This window comes from Sus scrofa, chromosome 14, assembly GCF_054392235.1.
Source record: "Sus scrofa isolate SSC_HxYL_T2T_F1_AM1 chromosome 14, Sscrofa_HxYL_maternal_Yorkshire_Landrace_v2.0, whole genome shotgun sequence".
Taxonomy (NCBI): Eukaryota; Metazoa; Chordata; class Mammalia; order Artiodactyla; family Suidae; genus Sus; species Sus scrofa.
The window spans coordinates 143,898,168-143,916,635 of NC_139396.1; the positions used below are offsets into that span (position 1 = coordinate 143,898,168).

Consider the following 18,468-nt stretch of genomic DNA (forward strand, 5'->3'; position numbering starts at 1 on the left):
AAATGGCACATTCACTGCTTGGCGTGGAAAGGGAACTGAGTTGAACTGGAAGTGAATTGAAATTTCTGATTATTCTGGAAGGTATGGTGCTTACTGGAAATGTGACCAGTCCACCAGTTGGTGTGGGTACCATGTGCTCTGGGCTGTGCTTCTTGGCTTCAGCTTCTGGATGGCCAGATGTTACCAGGGAAAAGCTTGCTGTGAGTCCCCACGCATTCGTACCTCTGGAGTTCAGCTGCATCTTTGCGTAACTTCGTGGCCTTTAATCTATTGTTGACTACTCAGCGGTTCACCAAACAGCTGTGATAACTCTGTTCCCTCCCAAGTCCCAGTCCCCACCCCTGCTCCCTCCTCTCCCAGCAGATGGCCCCCCTTATGTTTTACTTCCCTTCTTTCTCTGTTCACATCTCTGCATTTTCTGTCATCTGTCTCCTCTAAGGAAAATTCATCTCCCAGGCTTTGCAGAGCTCACCTGCCACTTGTCCTGATGGTGATTCCACCAGTGGCAGTGGTGGTAATGGCAATGACAATGACAGTGTTAAGAAGGCTAGTAGTGATGGTTGCTGCTCCATTGCTTTGGTGTATGCTTACTGTGTGGAGGAGCTGTGTGGACTAGTTTATGTCTACCTGGCCATTTAACTCTCAGATCAAACCTAAAGCTGAGATATAACCAATTCTCAGATCAAACCTGAAGCTTTAGTAATGAGGACTCTGAGGCTGCCCAAAGGCACCAGCTGATGCATGGCAAGCGGGAATTCATACCCAGCTCAGCATGAACTCTGAAACCTGTGCCCTTAGCCTCTGGGCAATGCCCCTTCCCATCCTGCCCACTCCCCCCCCATCTGCCATGCAGAAGCATAATCACATTGGTAGGGTCGGTACTCCATTAATATGGCTGAATCGATTTTACATCCTTCTACCCTGAATCCTAGTGGCAATGAGATGGTCTACAAGGACGTGAGTGACAAATATCACTTCTGCAGAGGAATGTTTCTGAAAGGGAAGGGTGTGTTGTGATCACACAGAAAATGTTTTTTTTGGTTTGTTTTTTTTCCCAGTAATTTCCCAGTCATTGCTACACTTTTAGATCTAATAGTTTACAGAGCGTTTTGACAACTCCTTACTGAACCCCAGGAAAGACTGTGACTTCTCTTTTACTAAATGAGGACACTGAGGCTCAGGGAGGTAAGGTCTGTAGTCCACGGTGACACAGCTGACGAGTGCTGAGTTAGGACTGGAACCCAGAATGCCAGATTCCTCCCGGTTTATTCAGGGCAGCCCACAGCCCAGTGTATACTTACTCCCTGTATACTTAGCTCTCCTCCAGCTGAAAAAAGACGGGAACTGTTTGTACCTGTAATAAAGAGCTGCTTCTCCTGGGGAAATAACAAATGCCTTGTATAATAAAGCCAGTTCTTAGAACAGCAAAATTGGCTTGTTAAGGGCTGAGAAATGAAAGGTGTTACTTAGAAACTGCCTCAGGTGAGGATTATGTCCCCTCTCATAGGAGCACCTGTGTGGCCAGAGCCGGCTCTCCAAACCTGTAGAAAGGTGTGTAGCCCACGCCCTTGTGGGACCCTCTGTGACCACAGCATGGGGCTCCTACTCCACCCAGGTCCCACTTCCCTCGCAGTGACCCCTTGCCTGAAGCTGCCGGTCCTTACACTTAGTCGCTCTGCTCAGGAAGCTGTGGCATGACAGGGAACTCTTGAGTCAACGTGGGGCCATGGAGAAAACTGTCCAAATTACATGCGGGTGGTTCAAGTAGGTTGGCTTTCTTTTTTTTTTTTCAGTGCCACGCCAGTGGCATATGGAAGTTCCTAGTCTAGGGGTTGAATCGGAGCTACAGCTGCCGGCCTGCACCACAGCCACAGGAAGGCAGGATCTGAACCACATCTGCAACCTACACCACACCTCACGGCATGCCACATCCCCAACCCACTGAAGGAGGCCAGGGGTGGAGCCCACATCCTCATGGATAGTAATTGGATTCGTTTCCCCTGAGCCCCAACAGGAGCTCCAGGTTGGCTTTCTTTGTGTACTCTTATTTTTATTAGGCACATAAAGGAAATACATTGGTTCATGTAAGGAAAAGTCCAAGCAGATGCAGGGAAAGCAGGCTGGAGGCATCCTTGTAGGGCATCTAGGAGTGGCCTGTGCCCATCTCCAGGCCAGTGCCTTTGGCTGGGCTTTCTTCTTAGATAGGCTCTCCTTAAGGGGTGGCTTAAATTCAGCCAGTAGAAACCCTGGTGTGGCCTGACAAGATGACCATTGTCTCCTGATGGTTCCAGCTCCATTTCTGAGCCGATCACTGTGGCCAGGGGTCTCTGACCAGGTGGGCTGGGTCACATGGATGGAGATGACTATTCCCCTTTTATAGATGAGAAAATTCCGAGGAAAAATTAAGCAACTTTCTCCCATCGCACAACCAGTAACAGGCAGATGGAGGTCAGGTCCCTGACCACAGTTCACCCTACAGCTGCCCTTCACCAACAGCTGATGCCTGTTTGCACCGGTAGGTGGATTAACAAACCCAGAATGTTTGTAAGTTTTTGTTCAGAGTTCAGGGGACAGCCCTTGAGTTGACCTTTTCTTTGACTTATTACATTTCTCTGAAACATCTGAGGCTTGAACCACTTCCTCCTGTGCCTTGCTGTTTTGTGCTTACCTCCGTCGGAACGTTCATCACTCTCTGTGTCGATCGGGCTCCCCTGTGGTCTCTTGGGAAGGTTTCTCTTTTTCCATCTCTGTGTCGCCACCACAGAGCCACTTCTGAGTATATAGATATTTGGTGCCTTTGGGCTGAATCAAACTCTTGGCCCCTTTGCTGGAGTCGTTTCAGAGCAGAGACCCCCATGGCCCCAGCCTGTGTCGTGGGGACCCTCCTGTCCCTTCAGAGTGGGAAGGGTGATGTCACAAAAATCTTGCTGAATTTCCAGCACCCTGACTGGAACTGAGGAAGGTCAGTGCCTTTACTTCTTGTGCCCATATGTTAATCCCTTCTCCCATCCTGCCGGGGACTCAGAACAAAATGTGAAAGAGCTTTGGGGCGAACAGTGGGCGTTATCAAGCCCAGACAGCTGTCGGCTCGCCCAGGGGATGCAATATGTTCCACGTCCTTTCCACACTATGGAATTAAACCATTAGAAACAGTTTTCATCTGGATCTCCTAAATCTTCTGGCATTGTAAAGCCAACTCATTCTCCTTTATGTGTAATTGCTTTTGAAAACTCTTGAGAGAAATGCTACTTTAATTGAAAAAAAAAAATTTCTAAATGAGCAGGGAACCAGAGTTTTAAATGCAGTTATGCCCTGTGAATTCTTTGTAACAATTAATGGCTCAGAAAGGAAACCTCTGCCCTGAGGGGGGGGTGAGCCTGGCTGGTGGGGAGTTGGGGGGCTGGGTGAATCAGAGTGGCTCTGCTGAGTGTTTCGTGTCTGAGTGTGGACCAGCCCTCTCTCCGTGGGGTTGTGTGGTAGGTATTCTAGCCCTGTGCCCAGATGCCCAGGTTATGTGCTCTCACTCTGCCCCAGATCTGAGGTTTGGCCATGATTGCAGGCAGTGCTGTTGCACAAGATTTAGAAGAGAGGAGGTGGCAGGGGCATAGAACCATGCCCCCCACCCCTTCCCCAGGCAAGGGGGCATCTCTGCCGTCACCTCAGGAGCTGACAGGGGTTCCAGAATGGGCCTGCATCTCTGCATCTCCTCTGTGCTTATCCAATGCCTTGCATGGGGGGGACCATAGATAAATTGGGTGGAGTTGATAATTTGGTGATGATAGTTCTGGAACTTAAAGCTTGTGGGGGCAAGGCTATTCTGTCAGACAGTAGAAGCTGGTTTGAAAGCTCTGGGTTTCCATTAAGGCTGTATGTCATCCAGGCTCTGTGGCTTTGGGCAAGTCACTTTCTTTGTTGATGAGAGGGGTGGTTGCGTTGATCCCTGAGGGTCTGCAATGCAAAGCTTTCCCAGGTTGCCATCTCTTCAGGTGGTTAGAGAAATCTGACTTGGAAAAGAAAGAGACCTCTGGGTGTTTCTGGCTCCTGGCTGAGTTCCCATAGGGTCTTCGGGTCAGATGGTCTGTGCTCTGGGGGACCAGATCCTGGGTCAGATGGTCTGTGCTCTGCAGGACCTCTGAGAGCCTGAGTTCATACCGACAAGATCCAGCTAATGTCCCCTCACCCACCACTGTCTCTCTGAATGGAAACCTCTCTTGAGCCCGATTTTCTTGGTAGATTATATTCATTTCCTGTTGCTTCTGTACCCTATGACCACAAATTTAGTAGCTTACAACAATACAAATTTCTTATAGTTCTGGCAGTCAGAAGTGCAAAATCAGTGTCACTGAGCCACTGTCAAGATGTAAGCAGGGCTGGTTCCTTCTAAAGGCTCTAAGGGAAGATTTGTTTCCTTGCCTTTTCCAGTGTTTAGAGACCACTGGCTCATGGCCCCTTCCTCCATCTTCCAAGCCAGCAGCATAGCATCTTTTCTCCTCTCTGACTCTGCTTCCATCCTTATACCTTTTCTCTCTGACTCTGATCCTCTTGCCTCTAATACATAAGGACTCTTGTGATTCTATTGGCCCTACACAGATAGTTCTGGATAATGTCTTCATCTCAATATCCTTAATTTAACCATACCTGCAAAGTCCCCTTTACCATGTTAGGTAAGATTCGCAGGTTCCGGGAGTGAGGGTGTAGGAGTATTTTTTGGGGGGGGGTCATTATTCACCCTAACCAGGAGGATTATCCATTTGATTTCAAACCCTGGATTTGAACAGGGGGAGAGCGTACTGAGACTCCTGCTTTGGAACGGGGAATTGTATCCAGTCCCCCAGGCAGGCGACTCTGCACCTGACTGAAGTTTAAGCTGTATATAACAGCACCATCCATTTGCTTTCTGGGTATATTTTTGGGTCTCCTTCCTATAATTTGTCCATTATCTTCCTTGTTCATTCTGTTCATGATGGTTACTGAGTGGCCACCAAGCAGGCAGCAGAATGCAGGGAAAATGTGAGACTCTTCAAGACATGCTCCCTTGCCCGGTGAAGCTTTTGTTTAATGGAAGGGGAAAGGCACATAAGCAATTATTTTCAATGCAAGGTGGTGATGTAACAGTGACAAACCGAGGTCATGTGAAGACAGGAAGAGTTTTAGCCTTTAAGGTGTCAGACTATGTGCCCTGGTTTTTGGCTCAGAAGTATAATTGTTAAATGCACCTGAATTTTAAGTATTTACTCTGATAGGCTAAGAATTTTAAGGCTTTTAAAAAGTAGAGTGAAGTAGGAGTTCCCGTCGTGGCACAGTGGTTAATGAATCCTACTAGGAACCACAAGGTTGTGGGTTTGATCCCTGCCCTTGCTCAGTGGGTTAACGATCTGGCGTTGCCGTGAGCTGTGGTGTAGGTCGCAGACGAGGCTCAAATCCCACGTTGCTGTGGCTCTGGCGTAGGCCAGTGACTACAGCTCCGATTCGACCCCTAGCCTGGGAACCTCCATATGCTGCAGAAGCGGCCCTAGAAAAGACAAAAAAAAAAAAAAAAAAAAAAAAAAAAAAAGAGTAACGTGAAGTAGATCTTCTTCTTTTTGTCTTTTTAGGGCCACATATGAGGCATATGGAAGTTCCCAAGCTAGGGACTGAATCAGAGGTGCAGCTGCTGGCCTACACCACAGCCACAGCAAGTCAGGATCCGCACCGTGTCTGCAACCTACACCACAGCTCACGGCAACACCGTATCCTTAACCCACTGAGCGAAGCCAGGGATTGAACCTGAGTCTTCATGGGTACTAGTCGGGTTTGTTACCACTGAGCCACGATGGGAACTCTGATGTAGATCTTCTTCATCTAAAGGTCTTTATTTATTAGTTCTGATGATTCAGGTGAAATGAGTGCTGCTCAAGGGTGATTCAAGTTGGGGACACTAGGGATTTGCTAGGCAGAGCAGGAGAAAATCTAGTCCCGACTTTGTATTCACTGCAGGTGAATGAGCAGACCTCCGTAACCTGGCCCGTCCTTGGAAAAGCACTGGTTTCCCATGGCTGACCTGCAGACTCCCGGCCAGGTTGGCTCTCCTAGTTGGAAGGACAGCTCTTCCTCGCATGTCCTTTCAGCAGTGAAGCAGACTCTCCAGCAAGCGCTCCCTCCAGCCCAGAACACAGTTTTAGAAAATACAGCTGACTTCTCTGGGAGAGACAAAACCAACCCCGTCTCACTCTAGTCATGGAAACCAAGTTGGCACCTCATTATCGCCTTGTTAGCAAGGGCAGGCTGCATGGGGGACAAACCTGTAGGAAGGGTTGGCCCTGTGCGGGCAGGGTTTTGAGTTAAGCTTAATTGCTCTTCTAAAGCTCAGCTACTTAATACTACACAAGCAGAAATCTATCACCAGACTCTCCACTGTCCTCACTTCCTTTCATATTCTCACCCACGTGGACAGTTAGCGCCTCCCCACCTCTGCTGCTGCCATGACTTGTGCCTGGGCCACACTGGGGTCACCAAGATTTAGCTGCAACCGGTACAATTACCCAGGGGAGAAAAGGTCTGTTACTCCCTACAACCTTGACCCACCCCAACCCCTTAATATTTTAAAATGCAGCCAGCTTCTTCTGTCCTTGGAGCACAGCCAGGCTGCTGGCTGGGTGAAGGTCCTATCTCTTTAATGACGTAGAGCAAACCCTTGATTTCTCACAGAATGAGAACGAGTAACCCAAAGTTATTTACGTCTGGCTCTGAAACGTGTGTTGTACTTGTATTTGAATGTGGGTGTGCCTCATGTTCTGGGTGAGAAACACGCGGACAAAACAGTGATAGAGCCCATGATGATGTACTCAGAGAGGGCTGAGGAGCTGCATCCTGAACCTCCTGTCCCTTTCTCCTCTTGGCAAAGCCTGGCTAGGGTTTGATTCCCTGGTCTGTACTCACCATCAGTGGGTATTGGTTAAGTAGGTCACCTAATCTCTCCGAGCGTTAGGTCCTTGCCCTGCAAAATCGGGGTGAAGGTACCTTCCCCATAGGACCAATGGAGAGGTCCAACGAGATAACACAGGCAAAGCACTGGTCCCACAGTGTCACAGTGAATGTGAGAATCTCTCCCCACTCAGCTGCCTCCCCTCGTTCTCTTGGACCAATGCAGAGCACACACCCAAGCAAATGCTCTCTTTTCTTGAAGTGTCTCCAAAGTGGGAGAGGTGTGACACGCCACACACCTTGTTTAAAGTGTCCCAGCTTTGCAGTTTCTACCCCACACATCTGTAGGTATGCAGAAGGTACAACCTGGGCTCTCCCTGGTCATCCCAGTCTCAATTGCACAGTCCCATTCTTCCCACTGAAATGCCCCGAGAATTCCAGTTTATCAACATCCCGAATACATCTCCTGATTGTACCCACTCCCTGGAAGGGAGAGACCAGGAAATACGAGGTCTTACAAAACAGCTCTGACAATGGTAACACATATCCCAAAGTTTTAGGGAAAGTCTGTCGTCTTTCTAGTCCACAGGTCCTGATTTTTGGTCTAGAAAACACCATAACCAACCAACAGAGGTCACACGAAAGGCGCATGTTAGACAGAACACCCCCACGAGATTCTGTGAAAGTACACCACTGCCTCCGATCTCAAATTCATATTCATTACGTGTAAATCTTTATCTCTTATGCTAAGTGGGTTTCAGAGTGGACTGAAGGGCATGTGATTCTTGTTGCTTTTGAATGTAAAATGAGGACAAGGCTGAAAATCTTTTTGGTGCAAATATACACACACAATTCATTTTGTGTGCAATTTTTTTGAAGACTACTTTTTTTTGGGGGGGGGGTCTTTTTGCCTTTTCTAGGGCCACTCCCTCGGCATATGGAGGTTCCCAGGCTAGGGGTCTAATCGGAGCTGTAGCAGCTGGCCTATACCACAGCCACAGCAACGCAGGATCCGAGCCGTGTCTGCGACCTAAGCCACAGCCCATGGCAATGTTGGATCCTTAACCCACTGAGCAAGGCCAGGGATCGAACCTGCAACCTCATGGTTCCTAGTCAGATTCATTAACCACTGCGCCACCACAGGAACTCCTGAAGACTGCTTTTTTCAATTAACATTAGAGTATACGGATTTTCTCATGTCACGAATTTGTCTTTCTTTGTAAACAATGACCATATCAAGTTCAAGATGATGTCTACTATTGGCAATGACGACGGTGGGAAAGCAGGTACCCTAGAGGGATATAGTTTGGCAGAATGTTTTCTTTCTTTTTGTTTAAATTAAAATATAGTTGATTTATAATGTTGTGTCAATTTCTGCCGTACAGCAAAGTGACCCAGTCATACGTATATATACATTCTTTTTCTCATAGAATGTTTTCTGTCTTAAGCTTGGTGATAGGAACACTTTTTTGAATGTCCTAGATATTACATAATAAGGTAGAAATTTATGCGTCGATAGTGAATGGTTTATGTGACATTTCATTCTGTAAATGTATCATAATTTACTCACTTTTAAAACTCCCCTCCCTGCTGTTATCAGATATTGGTAACTTTCAGCCTTGTACTCTTATATAACATAGTATTATTAAACATCTTTGGGTGTCAAGTTTTGTTTGCATTTTAGCTTATTTTCTTGGGATTTGTAGAACTGAATTATCGGGTCAAAGAATATGGCTATAATGAGTATGTATTTCCAGACTACCTTTTGACAAAGTTGCATGAGTTTAATTTTTTAGACTGTCATTGATTTTATGCCCATTCCACTCTATCTCATCAGCACTGAGTACTGTATATGTACTACTTTGCTAGGCAAATATTTGTTTCTAATTGTTTAACTTGTATCTCTTTGATTACCAATGAGACTGGACATTATGTCATATGATAATTTTTCTTTCGGAGTTTCAAAAATTGTCTGGGAGTTCCCGTCGTGGTGCAGTGGTTAACAAATCCGACTAGGAACCATGAGGTTGCAGGTTCCATCCCTGGCCTCACTTAGTGGGTTAAGGATCCGGCGTTGCCATGAGCTGTGCTGTAGGTTGCAGATGTGGCTCGGATCCCACATTGCTGTGGCTCTGGCGTAGGCCGGCAGCTACAGCTCCGATTAGACCTCTAGCCTGAGAACCTCCATGTGCTGCGGGAGCAGCCCTAGGAAAAGGCAAAAAGACAATAAAAAAATAAATACAAATTGTTTAATTGATGTGTATGAACACAGATTTCTGCAAACTCAGTTATACGTGGGGCCTATGTGGGAAGGTCTTGTTTGTACGGAAGAGGGGCCACAGATGAACAAACAGCTTGTTACCCCCCTTGGGAAAGCATCTGTGCATCTAAACCTTTGTCTCCCCGCAGTGCTGCCAAGCTCCTGGACAAGACCCCGTTCTCTGTCAGTAACCCGAACCCGCTGCTTCCTTCGCCTGCTAGCCTCCAACTGGCTCAGCTGCAAGCTCAGCTCACCCTCCACCGGCTGAAGCTGGCACAGACGGCTGTCACCAACAACACCGCGGCCGCCACGGTCCTGAACCAGGTCCTCTCCAAAGTGGCCATGTCCCAGCCTCTCTTCAACCAGCTGAGGCATCCGTCCATGATCAGCGCCCCCCACGGCCACACGGGGGTGCCCCCCCACGCCACGACCGTGCCCAGCACCCGGTTTCCCTCTAATGCCATCACCTTCTCAGCTGGGCAGACACGAGGCCCAGGGCCCTCAGTGAACCTTCCCAGCCAGCCCCCCAATACCATGGTGATGCACCCTTTCAGTGGGGTCATGCCCCAGACCCCTGCCCAGCCAGCGGTCATCCTGGGCATTGGCAAGACAGGGCCCGCCCCTGCTGCAGCGGGCTTCTATGAGTATGGCAAAGCCACCTCGGGCCAGGCATATGGCTCTGAAACTGACAGTCAGCCCAGCTTCCTGCCAGCCTCGGCCTCTACCTCGGGCAGCGTGACCTATGAAGGGCACTACAGCCACTCAGGGCAAGACAGCCAAGCTGCCTTCCCCAAGGACTTCTACGGACCCACCTCCCAAGGGTCACAGGTGGCTGGCACCTTTGCGGCCGACACGGCCGGGGGCTTGAAAGGCGAGGTAGGTCCACTGCTGCAGGGTCCAAACAGCCAGTGGGAGAGCCCCCACGGATTCTCTGGTCAAAGCAAGCCTGATCTTACAGCAGCCCCCAACCTGTGGCCTCCACACCCTAGCCAGCCCTATGAGCTCTATGACCCCGAGGAGCCCACCCCAGACAGGACCCCTCCTTCCCTGGGGGGTCGGCTCAACCACAGCAAACAGGGTTTCAGTGGAGCCCGGCGGCGGGCCAAGGAGGAGCAGGCGGTGCTGTCCATGCGGCCCCTGCAGGTGCAGGAGCTGAATGACTTTCACGGTGTGGCCCCCCTCCACCTGCCGCACATCTGTAGCATCTGCGACAAGAAGGTGTTTGATCTGAAGGTGAGTCACCTGAGGCTGGCCAGGCGCCACAGCTGGAGTCTGGGCGGGCTTGTCACCACAGCCTGGTGGCTTTTGCTCTCCTCAGCCAGGAGCTGTTCCATTTGGGGATTGGGTGACAGAACTTTGCCATTAAAACCCTAGGTATCAGAAGCAAAAAGAACTTCAGAATTGTATCAGAGCCAGTCACTTGCTTTCAGATGAGTAAGAGGAGTTTCCGTTGTGGCGTGGTGGAAATGAATCCAACTAGTAACCATGTTTGTGGGTTCGATCGCTGGCCTCACTCAGTGGGTTAAGGATCTGGTGTTGCCATGAGCTGTGGTGTAGGTCGCAGACATGGCTCAGTTCCTGCGTTGCTGTGGCTGTGGCATAAGCTGGCAGCTGTAGCTCCAATTCGACCCCTAGCCTGGGAACCTACATATGCTGCGAGTGAGGCCCTAAAAAGCCAAAAAAAACCCAAAAGACGAGTAAGAGATTCTTACCCTTGTTTGTAAATGAGAGAGCTGAGGTTAGCAGAGATCAAGTGACCCCACCTGGGTTACAGAAAAGTGACTCAGGAATTAGAGCCTCTGTCTGCTTGAGGAGGGCTTTTCCCTGTGGTAGACAAGGAAGCTACTGTTCTTGAGAACGTCCTGAGTCTAAAAAGAAAAAACAAAAAAAAATTAGTAGAATTTTGGGTCAGGCAAGAGTGATCCTTAGGCTGGACCTACACAAGTTATTATAGAGAGCCTCAGCTTTTCCATCTGCAAAATGGGCATAGAGCCTCATGACACCTTCCCAGTGGTTGTAAAATGCTTTGGACCCCTGCACACAAAAGCCCCTGGTAATGTAAATTTCCTCTCCAAATGTAGTGATGATTCAGTGAAACACTCCAAAGCAATAATAATGGTTATAGTTAGCATATATTAAACCCTTTCTGTGTGTCAGCAGTAACTCTCCAAGGTAGATACAATTATTATACTCATTTCATAGATGCAAAAAATGGGGCTCAGAGAAATGAAAGACTTGTTCAGGGCCCCAGAGCTAGAAAGTGACAGAGTGGAGATTCAAGCATGGATCCGACTGAAAGCGTGTGCCTCTTAAGCACTGGGCTGTACTGCCTCTTGCCTCTCATCCTGTCTGCTGAGCACAATGATTCCTGCTTAGTGGGCATCATGCCACAGTGTGCCACTCACCTCTACTTGGGTCACTTTCCGCAGGTGTCTCCCCGTCACCTGGGGAACACACCCTCTCACTTCCTGTCTCAGGAGGGGCCTGGCTGACATGGGAGGTGATGGAAGATTTTGTCTCTTATAAGCCTATTCTAAGGCTTTGCAACTCCCTGGGAGTCCACCTGTAGATTCTCCCAGGTCCTTGGAGATGTGGAAATGCATTGGAGGTGCGGTAGGACCAAGGACCCACTGAGAAGGAGGAGGGAAGAGGGAATAGGACTTGTGCATCTGGCTCCTGTCCAAGATAGGCATGGGATGTGCAGGTGGGAGCCACTGGCTAGAGTGAGGGCTGGCTAGGGAGGCAGGAGTGGGGGAGGAGCCTGGGAAGGAGAAGGGGAGGGGTCTGCAGGGCTGGTCCACCAACTGGGCACTCTATGCTCTGTACCTTTAGAAGGAAGCCTGCCCTCATCCCCTGCTTTCCCCTGGACTCTGTTCTACTTCCCATCATTTTCCTTTCCTTCTGGCTTAGGACTGGGAGCTGCACGTAAAAGGGAAGCTACACGCTCAGAAATGCCTGCTCTTCTCTGAAAAGTAAGTGCTATCCAGGAGGACAGGTTTAAGCCTGCACTCAACAAACATTCACTGAGCACCTACTGTGTGTCTTTCTCTGTTACCAGTGCTGGGGAAACAGGAGAGAACAAAAGAGGCAAATCTCTGTTCTCAAGGGGCTTACGCTTCATGAGAGGGCGTTGTGTCAGGGGATAAACCAGTGAATTATCTAGCATTCCTGGTGGGTTGCTGGACAGAAAATAACATCAGGGCAGGAGCAGGAAGTGTATGTGTGTGTCCTCAGGCCTCATTAAGGACAACCCTAGGAGGATGTGGAATGAGCTGTGGCTGTCTGGGGACATGCACTCCTAGGAGAAGGAACAGCATGTTCAAAGGCCCTGGTGTGGTCCAGGAATGCTCTGATGAGCATTAGTGTGAGCATTGTGGCTTGCGGGGGTGGGGGTGGGGTGGAGGGAGGAGCCAGGGAAATACTGGGGCCCCATCTTGAGCACTGGTACTTGTTAAGTGAGACTTTCACTTTTGATTTGAGTACCACTGGAACCTTGAAGGCTTAGCAGAGGAGGGCTGTGCCCTGGCTTCACTGATCAAGAACCTGGCTTCAGTACAGAGAATAGGTGGTGGAGGGCAAAGGCAGACACCTGGAGACCAGTGAGGAGGGGGTTGAGGAAACCCACGCAGAAAAGAGGAGCCATGGCCCAGGGATGTAGAATAGAGGATGGGGTTGAGTGTTTGGAAATGAGCTCATTCAAAAGGCCTCCCTTTCTTATTCATGATAACCAAAAGGTGGAAACCACCCAAATATCCAGGCCAGATGAATAGGTAAATGCATGCGGTCTGTACTTACAGTGGCATATTACTCAGCCTTCAAAAGGATTTTTTTTAAATCATGATTTTTATTTTTTCCATTATAGCTGTCAATTTTCTACTGTATAGCAAAGTGACCCAGTCACACGTATATGTATAGTCTTTTTTCTCACATTATCATGCTCCATCATGAGTGACTAGATATAGTTCCCAGTGCTATACAGCAGGATCTCATTGCTCATCCATTCCAAAGGCAATAGTTTGCATCTATTAACCCCAAATTCCCAGTCCATCCCACTCCCTCCCCCTCCCCCTTGGCAACCACAAGTCTGTTCTCCAAGTCCATGATTTTTTCTGTGGAAAGGTTCATTTGTGCCTTATATTAGATTCCAGATATAAGCAACATCATATGGTATTTGTCTTTCTCTTTCTGACTTACTTCACTCAGTATGAGAGTCTCATCTATGTTGCTGCAAATGGCATTATTTTATTCCTTTTTCTGGCTGAGTAGTATTCCATTGTGTATATATACCACATCTTCTTAATCTATTCATCTGTTGATGGACATTTAGGTTGTTTCCATGTCTTGGCTATTGTGAATAGTGCTGCAATGAACATACAGGTGCATGCGTCTTTTTCAAGGAAAGTTTTGTCAGGATATATGGCCAAGAGTGGGATTGCTGGGTCATATGGTAGTTCTATATGTATAGTTTTCTGAGGTACCTTCATGCTGTTTTCCATAGTGGTTGTACCACAGTGCAGGAGGGTTCCAAAATGAAAGAATTTTTGACACATGCAACAACATGGGTGAACTTTGAGAATATGATGAGTCAATCACATAAGTGAGATAAGCCTGTCACAGAGACAAATGCTGTGTGACTCTACTTACAGGAGGTACCAAGATTCATAGGAGGTCAGATTCATAGAGACAGACAGTAGAATGGTGGCTGCCAGGGGTTGGGGCTGGACAGAGGGGCACTAGTGCTTGATGGGTACAGGGTTTCAGTTTTACAAGATGGAAAGCCTTCTTTAGAGATGGATGGCAGTCATAGTTGCTGAACAGTGTGAATGTACTTAATGCCACCGGACCATACACTTAAAAATCATTAAGATGGCATTTTTTAGGTTATGCATGTTTTACCACAATTTTTAAAAATAATTTTTAAGAAGACTTTTCATTTCCGGCTCCCCATTTTTTATTGTGGTGAGATTCACTTAAGACTCACCATTTTAACCATTTTAAAGTATACAGTTCAGTGGTTCAGTGGTATTTAGCATACTCACAGAGTCATGCAAATACTACTGTTACTTAGTTCTAGAACATTTTCATCACCCTCAGGGGAAACCCACACCGATCAGGCAGTCAGCACCCCCCTCCCCCAGCCCTTGCCAACCGCTCATCTGCTTTCTATCTCCATGGATTTGTTTCTTCTGGACATTTTATATAAATGGAATCATATAATATGTGACCTTTGGTGACTGGCTTTTTTCATTTAGTGCACTATTTTCAAGGTTTGCCCACATTGTAGCATATGTAGACTTTTTATGACTGAATAATATCATATATATGTATAGATATACATATATAAAATATTTCATTTATTCAGTCATCTTTTGATCTATATTTGGCTATTATAAATAGGGCTGCTATCAATATCTGTGTACAAGTTTTTGTTTGAACATCTATTCCCTGTTATTTTGGGTCTAAGCCTTGGAGTGGAATTTCTGGGTTGTGTGGTAATTCTTTAACTTATTGAATAACTGGTTCTCCCCTTCACTCCTCTCCAGCACTGGTGTCCGGTGTGTACTTGGTCCAGCTGAAGGGACACTGTGTGCCTCTCCCAACAGCACAGCTGTTTATAACCCTGCTGGGAACGAAGGTGAGGAAGGGCCCACAGGTCAGCTTGAAACAGAAATCAGTTTCCCAAAGACTTCTTAATGCCTCATTTTGAATAACCCAATGTCCCTGATGTGTCCTTCTTAAATATCTATAAAGCCGACCCCAAGACAGTAAAATGCACCAGGCCTGCTGTCTGGGCTTTTGAAAATTTTCTGCAAGTTTTAAATGGTTTTTGTGGTTACCAGCATGCCCAGAGGTGTAATCACACCAATCACTAATCAATATGTTAAAAAGGGAGTTCTCATTGTAGTTCAGCAACTGGTATCCATGAAGATGTGGGTTTGATCCCTGGCCCCGCTCAGTGGGTTAATGATCCAGCATTGCTGTGAGCTGCAGCATTGCTGTGAGCTGCAGCATTGCTGTGAGCTGCAGCATTGCTGTGAGCTGCAGCATTGCTGTGAGCTGCAGCATTGCTGTGAGCTGCAGCATTGCTGTGGCTGTGATGTAGACTGGCAACTGCAGCTGGGATTTGACCCCAAGCCTGGGAACTTCTACATGCTGTGAGTGTGGCCCTTAAAAAATGTTAAAAGGAATTTTTCATTTTTCTCATTCCACTTCTGTGCTAATAATGACTTTTGAAGGTCAAGGAAATGACTAGGTTTTCACCCAGTTTTGTGTAATTTATCATTTAGATTATGCCTCAAATCTTGGAACCTCATATGCAGCCCTTCCTGCGAGGACATTTACTCAGTCAAATCCCGCATTCCCTTCTGCTTCCCCAGGAATGAATGTGAGTACAGAAGCATCTTGTCCATTGTCATTTGTTGTCACTACCAGCTCAGCCTGGGTGTGGATGTTCAGGGGAGGCTGGGGTGAAACAGGTGAGTGCAGTTCGGAAAGCAGATCGAGAACTGTTCAGTTCAGTCCAGCTGGTGCTGAAACACACATTAAAAGGCTGACATAATTTCTTAACCTTGAAGGCGCTCAAAGGCTTTCTAGCATTTGGTGCTGGTTTAGAAGAAATACGTTTGAGATTGTGCGTGTGTGTTTCCTAAGACTTTGACATTTTATTGAAATGGACCATTTCCTATGAGTGGGTGATTCTGAAACTTGAACAGAAAGAGAAAATGTGTTTGAAAAGTAAGGACTATGCACTAATGGTATTTTTGGTCCCTTGGGGAAATGGTGACATCCGCATAATACTTTGTTTTTAGTTTTGTGTGTGTTCCTCCTTGTCTACAACATGCACTTCAGGAGTTCCCGCTGTGGTACAACGAGATCGGCGGCGTCTTGAGAGCGCTGGGATGTGGGTTTGATCCCCAGCCCAGCACAGTGGGTTAAGAATCCAGCGCTGCCCCAGCTGTGGCTTAGGTCAAGACTGTGACTCAGGTCTGATCCCAGGCTTGGGAACCCCATGTTACAGCCAAAAATGGAAAAACAAAACAAAACAAAAACATACACTTTAGTCCCCCAGAACTCCAAAGTTACATCCCTCCTTTTTCCACCGATTGTAACAACTTTCTCTCCCCCCTCTCTTCCCACTTCCCACTGTGTGGCCTGGTGCCCTAGGAGCTACCCAGCCTCTCTTCTCCTCCCCTGGAAATGTGTGGAAGGGTGTGAGAGTCATAGAACCAACTGTAATGCAAATTGCATTTGGCTGAACCCTGCTCCAGGCAGTGTGATTGTGTGCTTTTGCCTATGCCTTTTTTTTTTTTTTTTTTTTTTTTGGTGTCTTTTTAGGGTCGCACTCGAGGATATGAAAGTTCCTGGGCCAGGGGTCGAATTGGAGCTGTAGCCGCTGGCCTGCACCACAGCCACAGCAACACCGGATCCTTAACCCACTGAGCAAGGCCAGGAATCGAACCTGTATCCTCATGGATGCTAGTCAGATTCACTTCCACTGAGCCACAGTGGGAACTCCCTTTGCCTGTGCTTATGTATTTTTTTTCAATTTGTGATGTGAGCGGCTGCAGCCTCCTTCTCTTTTCTTGAGCTCAGGAGAGGGGGCCTTCACATGCCATTCCCTCCATGTGTTGGGGCGTTCAAGCAAGACTTCTGAAGAGCAAGGGGAAAAGCGAAGGTTTTAGGCCCTGGGGGCTGAGTGAGCTTCAAGGAGAGACAGAACAGGAGGAGAAGTGAGGCCACCTGGGTTGACATTTCTATTTGTGTCTGTTTATTGGTATTTAGGAGAGAAATGTTTTAGGAGGGAGCCCCTGTCTGCAAGCCTGTGTGTAAAAGAATGTTGTGGTTTCTCTGCACTTTTCAGGCTGCAAGCCGCAGCCGGCCAGTGGCAGTTTTGGGTCCGTCCCAGGAGTGCAGAATAACTGGGTTCAGTGAACCTGTCATTTGTCTTTGAGTCAGATGCCCAGTTACATGACCTTGTGTCCTATGAGGCTGCTGGCAGCTCCAGCCCCACCCCCGCCCCAGGGCCTCTTTCCCACACTCTGGAATGTGGAGGCAGCCCTCTGTCCACATCCCACTCTGAGAACCCAGCACTGGGCAGAAGGGGGCTATGACCCAGAGGGGGAAGGCTGGTTTGGGCGGGAGGTGGGCCATGGGTCTGGGCACAGGAAGGAGAGCCTGTATCAGCTTTATAAAGGGGAGGGGGCTGAGTGAGACGAGGAGAAGTAAGGGTAGGGCGACTCTGCATCTCTCCCCACCTCAACCCTGTCCTCCAGCACTGATCAAAGAACCCGAGGCCCTGTCCTGTGGATGTGGAGGCAAGAGGTGTAAGTTCAAGTCCCAGTTCTGGAACCCCCAGCTGTGTGGCCTCCGGCAAATCACTTTACTGCTCTGAGGCTCCATTTTTTTAAATGGGGAAAATCCTCCGCTAATAATGGCTTTCAAAGTTAGGTTTTCACTTGGTTTGTGATCTTTTGATTAGGCCTCTGATCTTGGAGCATCTTGTGTGGCCATTCGAGCAGAGTCTCCTGATTTTGATGGTCAGTGTGAGAAGGAGGGAGCGAGGCTCAGAGTAGACCAGCATTGTCGTGCCCTTGTGAGGATCAAATGAGAGAAATGTGTAGGTGACAATGACTTATGAACTGTGCCGGGCATAAGAAGGAACAATGGCTGTTCTTAAGGAAGAGTTCGTTCAGCCTGTTCTGGGTAAACCTGTCCTCAGGCCAGCTCCGTCAGCTTATTGTGTGATTTGGGGCAGGTGTCAATGTCAGTGTTCTGACTTGTGCTCGAATCAGTCTAGTCACCACTGCAGTCACGTCTGCTCCCCGAGAGGTGTTGCGAGGCTCCCACGAAAGCACGGGGCAGGCACAAGCAGTCTGCTGACTCATCACTCCCGAGAATGGTCCCCCCCAATGCCTGGAGATGGGACATTTATCTGGCTTGAGCCTGACAAGCATTTTGCTTTCTGCACTGGCAGCAGCAGGAAGGCGATGGAGAGCCCAGACCTTGTCGGATGGCGGTCACAGTAGCTACCATTTATCTAGCCTTCCACACGTCATCCTTAGCAGCTTTGTATGTATTAGCTCATTAATTCCCTACCGCCCACTCCCCATAAGGCCCTGTGGCTTGTGGGGAGACAGAGGCACCGGGAGACTGACTATCCTGCCCAGGGTCACACAGCTGGTAAGGGGAGGCACTGCGATTTGAACCCAGGCGACCCAGCTCTAGAAGGCTCCCCCCCTTTTTTTTTCTTCCTTTTTACAGCCACACCTGTGACATATGGAAGTTCCCCAGCTAGGGGCTGAATC

General features: G+C 48.2%; 1 protein-coding gene across 17 annotated transcripts in view; it reads left to right on the forward strand.

Moving 5' to 3' along the window:
- RBM20 (RNA binding motif protein 20) overlaps positions 1–18,468 on the forward strand; it is a 243,283-nt gene that overhangs the window by 174,161 nt on the left and 50,654 nt on the right. For 7 of the 17 annotated variants that reach the window (XM_084994250.1, XM_084994252.1, XM_021073215.2 and 4 more), the window contains 4 exons: positions 9,313–10,396; positions 12,074–12,135; positions 14,707–14,798; positions 15,451–15,548. In XM_084994250.1, coding sequence (XP_084850376.1) covers positions 9,506–10,396; positions 12,074–12,135; positions 14,707–14,798; positions 15,451–15,548 — 1,143 coding nt within the window. In that variant the 5' untranslated portion in view covers positions 9,313–9,505. The other 10 variants (XM_084994256.1, XM_084994247.1, XM_084994262.1 and 7 more) reach the window with 6 other exon arrangements.